General features: G+C 42.5%; 1 protein-coding gene across 1 annotated transcript; it reads left to right on the top strand.

The window, feature by feature from the left end:
- Window positions 1-5,589: 5,589 nt before the first annotated feature.
- Window positions 5,590-6,795, top strand: LOC147903521 (uncharacterized). The gene has a single exon (XM_087371887.1). It carries the CDS (start codon window positions 5,590-5,592, stop codon window positions 6,793-6,795), a length of 1,206 nt encoding a protein of 401 aa, XP_087228013.1.
- The last annotated feature ends 2,589 nt before the right edge of the window (window positions 6,796-9,384 follow it).

Below are 9,384 nucleotides of genomic sequence, written 5' to 3'. Positions count from 1 at the left end.
GGTAGAATATTGGTCATGGGAAAATCCAATGTAGCAACACATGTAGAATATTGGCCATAGGAAAATCCAACATAGCTGCTAGGACAATTCCTCGATCCCTCATGTGAAAGGATCGCAGTAGGAGCAAGGAATTCCATTGCTTTAGAAGCTTTGGATCCTAGACATGTTATAGCACATCATATCTTTTGGGAATAGATGGGTTGTTGGGCTTGAGTCAAGAGATATGACTGGGACAAACAATTGCAACTAGGAGTGTCATGATCATGATTAGCTTCTCTCTAAAACCCTCTTAATGCCTTTAGACCTTGCAATCAATGAAAGAACACCTGTGAATGGCACAAACGATAGAGCTATCCCCTGTTGTAGCAAATAAAACCACCATTGCAAACCTCCCGCCTCTAAGAAAGATATGGCATTCCACACTTTCAAAATTTGAGTGAAGTTCTCCTGCATCAAAGTGTTCGATAAAAGCAAGAGCTTTTAGACCATCTATTGCCCCACTAAATGTATCAAATTTCACACCGCCACCTTCCTTGAAATCCTCAGCCTTTCCCAAAGGCATCATTACCATGTGGGAAAGATCTAAAAAAGTTTTTCCCTATAGTACATATCCCATGCTAGGACCAACTAAATCTTTTGCAGACATGCCCTGCATGCCATACACTCCTACATGTCCTTCGCTCTTTTCTCTACTCTTTGTCCCATACACTCCTCCACCTGGCATACCAACCCTAAAGCTAGGTTGCATACCTCTTTTGAGGTTCCCAAGCAGCCTAGAGGGGATCCCTTAGCCATGGTCTCACAAACAGAACCTCCTCCCATGAAGCTAGGGAAAGAAGGGCTGGGAAAAAGAGAAGGATGGAGATATTAGGGTCCCTATGGGCTCTGCCTATTGTACTGCACATGTATCCCAACACAATCTATAGTAGAGTTCATTTCCTATCATGCAACACATTAGTTGGTCTTGTCGTACAACATAGGCAAACTATGTAGGCTACTAATGGTGGTCCTAAAGTGGCAACTTTCAAAGCGACCCTTCTTTAAAGTCGTCATTGCTAAGCAACATACATTTTAAGTCATTAACTTTAGATGGTTTCTTTTTTTTAAAATGCTGATGCCTATCAATGGTATGTAGCACACAAGAAGCTCCAGCAATGAATGAGACCCTAGCCTTTTCATTTGTTTACATATAATGTTTATAAAAAAGAGAGAGATAAATTATACATTCTCTTCCTTCTCCTTGTAAGGTTTAAACTAGTGCCCTACCCGTGCTTTGCATGGGCATTAAATGCTCTCCAAACCTCCAGTCTCTCCCTGAACCACCATCGTCTTGCCATGTCACCAGTTTTGGTAAATTTCTCCTTAATATATATAGAGATAGAGATAGAGATAGAGATACAGACGATAGAGAAGAGATAGAGATAGAGATAGAGATAGAGATAGAGATAGAGATAGAGATAGAGATAGAGATAGAGATAGAGATAGAGATATAAAGAAGAGATATAGATATAGAGAAGAGAAGAGATAGAGATAGAGAAGAAGATAGAGAAGATAACTATACATATGGATTGTAGAGGGAAGACACACACACATGCACACGCTTTGGGACAGTTCTAAAAGGGGTCACTCCTTCCTCTGAAACTCCCTTGTACACACCAGTTCTGAAACTCGCTTCTACACTAGTTCTAAAAGGGGCTATCGCTCCTTCCTCTGATGCCACAGCTACTCTTTAGGACACTGCCTCTTAGTTTTGATATCGGCCTGTCCTTTGCATCTATTACTTTGCCTGTATGGAACAAATGATGGGTGATGCATCCGCCAGAATGGTGGCCATTGTGAGGAACTGGTCCCCAAATGACCATGCACAACTTATCAAAAGGTTTAGGGAGTCTGATGGTTTGTTAGACAAGATTTGGGAGGAGGCAAAGCTTTTCAACGATTCACCAATTCCAGACCTCTCAGAGGCAAAGAGGTCTCAAGTAGAGCGACTACAAATTCTCTTGCTCTCATCGATCATCCATGGCAAGCCATCAGTGCCACATGATATCATTCAGGCCGAGTTTGTCTCTTCTCTAATGATTATGATGATGATGATGTCATTATTGATGATTTGACTATGTACTACTTATGACTTAGTATTCAACTTGGGTGATGATGCTCGTTTAGTAGCTTTGCCCTTTTTGCTTGTTGTATCGATTTTTATATCAGTCTCATAGACCCATCGGTCTTCCATAGACTCTGATAAACTCTCTCTCTCTCTCTCTCTCTCCCCTCTATTACTCTCCTTGCACCATGGATTCTTACTACTTATAGAATCTGTGTTATGTTGAGTAGCAGGAATGAAGTTTGTTGTTGCTGCTAGTGGGGTTTGGAACTAGTCTGAGCTTGCTTGGGCTGGCTTGCATTGAACATCATCTCTTGATTTTGTGCTATAGTCAAGGCCCAAAGTTTTGTACATGAAACTGATTGTTGTTGTCCAGACCTTGGGTGAGCTGCTTCATCTTTCTTCCTCTGACTTCCCCAAAGTTTGGCCATGGTGATGACATTGTTGGAGAAACTGAGTACGAATAACGTATTTTGGGGAAGTTGGTTGAACTCATCCTTAATATTGGTCTTGTATTAGGGCATAAGAAATCCTAGTTTGACAAAAGTCTCCCTATGTGATTGGGTGTGAACGTCCTTGGGCACTGTTTCGTGAATAATATGTCATTAACTCTTACCTGATAAACTATCCACAATACACATGATAATTGGAACCCCCAACATAGAAGTATATTAATGAAGTATTTTATTTGTGTACAAAGTTCTAAGGGCTTGCAAACCATGTCAGGAAAAAGGCATTCACACAGTTTTGTGGACACATTATAGGATACAATCACACAAAAACAAGTTACACAAAATTAGTTTAAAGCAAGCAGGTATGTGTATCCTTAATGTGTGCATTGGATATATTGCCCTTTCGTGGAGTTTGTGAATAGGTCTTCTTGAGCATGGATTTGGCTCAGTGGGAAGCCTAAACCAATGGGTTCCACATATTGGCCGCTCTATAGTCTATGTGCACATAATGCAATATATCACCCCTTCATGGAATTTGTGAATAGTAGGTCTTCCTAAGCATGGATTTGGCTCAGTTGGAAGTGAACAGTGGGTTTCACACGTTGGCCACTTGATGGGTGACAGGTGACCTGGACATGCAAATGTATGTGCATATGTGTATACGTGGTTACCAGTTTGGAAGGATGGTTTAGGACCCCAACAATACTCCCTGTTGTCACTAGGGTATCATGAGCTTGTGTTTTTCCCATAGCTATAGCTTATAAGGCAACATTTGGAAGAATGGTTTAAGGACCTCAACGATACTCCTATTGTCACCAAGGTATCACCAGCTTGTGTTTTTTCCTCTTTATTAGTAATGATCTTATTCAATAGAAACCCTAACTTTATCGTAAATCTGGCAGAACCCTAACCCTAGAATAGAATTGTTGTAGAGTTTGCGGTACAATTGCAGAAACCCTTACGATGATGCAGCTTCATAAGGTCAGGCATCATAGAGAGAGGTCACAATTCAAATACATATAGAGTTGGTTCATATGTGTAGCATTTGTGTGATTTTGTCATTGTCTTTTTGCAGTGTGAAAAATTGTTAGCCGCCTTTTCAAAATATACATGCATGTGGGTGTTTTCAAGCAAAAAATTCAACATTTCGTACAATCTTGGGGTTTTGGCAATTAACAAGTTAGACACTCTAAAGGCCAAGTTTATAGTTAAGTTAAAAATGTTATGCTTGTCTTGGCTATGCTAACTCTTCCTAGTGCATTCAAACAATCGATGGCCTTGGATTAAAGCGGGTTTAAGAATCTTGGTTAGCAAAAAGTTCATGGGTTGTTGAGTAAGGAGTTAAAGTTCAGTTTTGATAGATGTTGGTTTGTTTGCATGGAAACACATCTTGAACACTACAACATGACCAAGAGTACCCTATATTATAATGTATAGATTAAGCATTCACATTCCTGATTTCAGTTTTCATTCTTTGACATTCTTTCACTAACTAAATTCAAATATGTGCCACGTGATAATAATATGATGTGCATTATTCCAAATTCACTTTCCATTTATGAGAGGGTTGACTTTTTATCGTAAACTTAGCCTTTTTTTCTTGTAATTTTGAAGAAAGCAAGAGAGCCTTGAGAAGGTATTTATTTCGCCTTGTTGGACATGGAATGGCTAGCGAATGGCTGCTGGCAAGTTCGGCATTCAAAGTCACTTGTGCCTGAAGGTTTGAGCTCCCTTTCAGCACCAAAATGCAAAGGGGGCAGGATTGGAAGAATCCAAACTGAGAAAGTGTGAAAAAAGCGAGCAGGCAAAGGATCAAAAGCTGCAAAGGTGATGGCTGGGTCTGCTAGCATTGTTACATTTTGCGTAGCTGAATCAGAATGGCGTTATAGGAAGGGGGATTAATTGCAAAGCCATAGAGGTGGAGCTTGAGGGAAAGGAGAAGGATGTGGATATGGAAGAGATGGGGATAGCTAAAGGCATGGGAGCTGTGCAGGAGCAGGGGCTGCATGACAGAATCGCCATAGCCAGAGCTTGTGCAGAACAAGCATTGAGGCTTTCAAGATGAAAAAAAAAGAAACAATCATAAAATCTTCATTGACAGAAAAAAATGCCAAGACGAATTTGCATTCGACTGTCCATGCATTGATTGCAAGTGGAAGACGCCCATCCATGAACAACGACTTTTGTACCACAATATCATAAAGTCATAAATACTACTGTGCCAGAGTTGGTTGCAACCAAAAGGAAATTCTCACCCCAATAGAGGGCAGGCCAGTAAAATTGCCATCACAATACACCTGGAGTAAGGAAGACCAGGGATGTTTTGAGAGCACCTAGAAGTGAGCCTATTTTGCACAGGTCCACCAGGGTTAGGTATCCTGTGGCGATGTCCGGGCTAAGTGCCATCACAATTCAATGTGCTAGGCAGCCATAAGGAAGAAGATCGCTCCCATGGTGTAGCAGCTGGCTTTTTTGTTGATGATCCAGCAGCTGTGCTGCGTGACTAACATGCAGTAATGTCTGCCTGCGTACTTGCTTGCTAGTTGATTATCCAGCATGACTAACATGTATTACCACTTTTCGTACTTACTTGCTCGTTGATTATCCAGCATGACTAACATAATGTCTGTCTACGTACGTACTTGCTATTTGATTATCCGGCAGCTGCCTGCATGACCAACGATATGTCTGTCTACGTTCTGGCCGCTGGGTATCTTTACAACCCTTCACGGGATGACCAGTGATCATAAACGACACTCTACACCAAACTTTCTTCCTTTAGCCCGCACTATCTTGTTATCACTACCGAGCTCCATTATCCCTCCCACGTTTGCCGTCCTACAAGCCTTTCCAAAAGCAAGGCCCAAAAGCACCTCCCATGTGGATTCCTGCAGCTGCTTCCCCCGTCCGTGCAGGTCTGTCGTTAGTTTTGTTTCATTCCTGCTTCCCCACTCGCATGCAACGGTTTAGCTCATAACAGCACCTCGAGCTTCGCGAAGCCCACCTCGGCCAGCATCTAGAGTCACCAGCTTCATGGCCAACCTCTTACCTATCCCCATTTTACTTTTCTTGTTGCTCCCGCTCGTCTTCGGCCCCTCGCACGCTCAGCTCTACGATGGAGACCTCCATGCTCTCATGGATATCAGGAGCAGCTTAGCGGACCTGCCCGGTTCTTCCTTCTTTGATTCTTGGATTTTCGACGTCGATCCTTGCAACTCCTTTATGGGATTGGTCTGCGGTTTTGTTGATGGAGCGTTGCGAGTACGGGAGCTGAATCTAGGCACTGGATTATCTGATTCACCGGGATTGCATGGCTGGCTGCACATGTCACTGGGAGATCTCTCTGCGCTTCAGCAACTCACGGTATCTCCAGGGAGCCTGGGAGGTGAGCTTCCAGACAGTCTGGGAAGCTTGTTTCAGCTTGTGTTCTTAGGAATCAGCAAAAATCGCATCTCAGGTCCGATTCCAAACAGTTTGACCCGCTTGAAGAACCTTCGGACGCTAGACTTAAGTTTCAATAAACTAACAGGCTTCATTCCGAAGGGGTTGGGTATGCTGCCGAATCTTGAAGCACTCGTACTAGCTCACAATGATCTTGTGGGTGAAATACCAGACATTACGAGCCCGCTCGTACATCTGGACCTGCGTGAGAATACATTGTCGGGGGAGCTGCCAGCTCTCCCGATATCTCTGAATTACTTGTGTGTATCGAAGAACGCGCTCTCCGGGAACCTTGCCAATGTTGCTGCCCTGACAAATCTCTACTATTTAGATTTGAGCTTCAACAAACTAAGAGGAAGCCTACCTTCATCGCTCCTTGGGTTCAAGCTGCACTTTCTCCTCCTCGAACGTAATTTTCTGTCCGGAAATGTCGATCCTCCCACCTTGGTGGGCATGTATATCTTGGATCTTAGCTACAACTCTTTCTCTGGCCGACTATCGCCACTTCTGTCAACAGCGGCCAATATCTATCTTGACCATAATCGATTCAGCGGAGAGGTTCCACAAGAGTTCGTTGATCAGCTTCTATCTGGCAATCTGCAGACACTGTACCTGCAAGACAATTTCTTTACTAAGTTTCCAGTAGATCAAACTGTGTTACTCCCTGTGACAAGCTCGTTGTGCATCCAGTACAATTGCATGGAGATCCCCTGGCAATCGCATTGTCCAGCAAAAGTGGGAAATGAAAAGCTACGACCAGATTCCCAGTGCATTCAATCTAACAAGCAGCGACCATAACTGATGAATGAGGAAGCAATTCAAAGATTGGATATGCTTGACCTCCCCCTATTGACATTCAGACATTCAGTCTCTATTTCTCCATGAACTTCTGGAATGCACTCTCTTTATTTATTGCTAAAATAAATCGATTCGCACATTCTAATTTACATCTCTCATGTCTACAGAATAGGCATTTGTGATGGGAAAACCATGACGAAATTCAGCACTATAAAATATCACGAGTCGTCTAAGTAGCATGACCCGTCTATAACGGGTTACAGACCCCCTCCGCTCGGTCTCACGGTGGGATCTGAATTTTAAGAAAATAAAAATTTAAGTTTCAAGACCCCTCAATCGTTGAGTTTGTCAATTGCAAGTGTTGTGATTGTGCCATAAATTTAGCAACTTTTATAAAATGTTCCACATGATTCAGAGTGTGATTAAAAGATGTCCATATACCAAGTGCCCAATGATTGACAACCTAGGCTTCATCCTTAAATAATTTGCACTACCAAGGCCATTTCTAGAATTCAAAGAGAAGAGAGAAGGACCTAGTTAATTAGCTTTCACATATTTGCATTCTTTAAACGGTTTTACTTCTATTCCCCAAGCTTTCACTTATTGCATTCTTAGCCTATATTTTGATCCTCATATTTGAATTTACCACTACCTATGCCATGAGGGGTGTTCGTTCTGCGGTGGCACAGAGCACAAAACGTCTCTCTCTCTCTCTCTCTCTCTCTCTCTCTCTCACCATTTCTAGAATTCAAAGAGTAGAGAGAACGGCCCAATTGATTAGCTTTCACATATTCGCATTCTTAAAACAGTTTTACTTCTATTCGCCAAGCTTTCACATACTGCATTCTTAGCCTATTCGATCCTCATATTTGAATTTACCGCTACCTTCAACATGAGGGGTGTTCGTTTTGCAGTGGCAAAGAGCACATAACGTCTCTCTCTCTCTCTCTCCCCCCTCTCCTATCTCTCTCTATCTCTTATGCCTCTCTGTTTGTCTTCTTATATATATATATATCCCTCTCCTATCTCTCTCTATCTCTTATGCCTCTCTGTCTGTCTTCTTATATATATATATATATATATGTATATGTATATGTATATGCATATATATATATATATATGTATGTATGTATATGCATATATATATATATATATGTATATGTATCTCTCTCTCTCTCTCTCTCTCTCTCTGCTATCTCTCCTTCCCCTCTCTCTGTTATGTCACTTTCTGTCATCTACTTTGCATCTCAGTAGACCTTGGGTCAGCGTGCAGTCAATGTAAAGACTGCATAGTCTTGCATTTCGCACGACACATGGTAGGCAAGTGATGTGAAATCCATCTTGATGCGCCACGTCCTACATCATCTGCATCCGTGATGCGCGACGCACCATGTCAACATCTGCATGTAGCGCAATCTATAGTCAGAGAGCCAACACTCACCAATCTACTCTTGCGACGTGTCATCATTGCGCGTGCTCCTTCGAGCCTCCACCTACCCCCCGAACCTCTTGCGAAACTCTTTCTTGCTCTTTTCGAACCTCCAAAATGGCTCCATGTTGAAACCTCTCCTTAAGGAATAGAGTAGATATGGCAATGCTTCCTAAGTGAATCGTTGACTTTTCAAGAGCAAGTTCTCAACTATAAGTTACATGGAGTGACGAAAGCTTAGGCAGTTGGGAATTCACCCATCTAAGCTTAATGCAAGCATTTGAATACCACCGGCCTAGTACATTTGAATGCCGCCCTAGGTACTACCTTGCAATGTAGGCCACTTGCCGATGTGCCCCCTAAAAGTTGGGCAATGTGGGTGAGTGTGTTTCAGAGGAGTGTGTTTTGGGCATTGTGGGTGAGGGTGTTTTGGGGGATCCATTCACCCTATCGTCACTACACAAACAAAGTGGTAAAGCCACATAGGCCATCCTTGAAGAGATAGATATGTTAGGTCCAAGTTCTTGTCTTTTTATTTTATGTGCATATAAAAGTAATAGAATGGTCCGTCCACTAGGCATAAGAGGTTCCTGTAATGGATTTGCTTTTGGAAATGTTTATCCAAATGTAATCTAGGATGCTTCCATTATGAACCGAGTGGGAGAGAAGTAAGGAGTCTCACTTGCAGCTTTCTCACATACACAATGGGGGAATACACACAAAGGTGGAGGCTGAAAATAGCTTTCCTCTTCTTAGTTGTGAAAGCCAAAAAAACTCTCTCTTAGTACAAAAGGAATAGGTGAACCCTATATGTGGGTCTCAAACCAAACTCAGCTAACCTAGGTGGCATACTAACTGAGCCACTAACTAGAGTACATAAAGATAGCTGCCATCTAGCTATTATTCATGGGCGATGTACCAACCGCATTTGCAACTAACAAGTCGGTGACATAAATGGACAACGGTCACCCTGGCATATCACGAGTGGAGCTCGATATCTCAACACTCCCCCTCGAGCTCAATCCCAATTCCTGCACACCAAGCAGGTCTCTGAACTTGCGCAGCTTCTTTGTGCCCAATGCCTTCATGAATATGTCAGCTACCTAATCCTCCGTTCTGACATAAACTAGATCAATAAAACCTACTAGAACCTTCTCCCA

This window comes from Dipteris shenzhenensis, chromosome 3 (assembly GCF_047967505.1).
Source record: "Dipteris shenzhenensis isolate YYH24624 ecotype China chromosome 3, Dip_SZ_1.0, whole genome shotgun sequence".
Taxonomy (NCBI): Eukaryota; Viridiplantae; Streptophyta; class Polypodiopsida; order Gleicheniales; family Dipteridaceae; genus Dipteris; species Dipteris shenzhenensis.
Note: the sequence above shows the minus strand (reverse complement) of the source record. Positions and strands in the feature narration are given on the sequence as shown.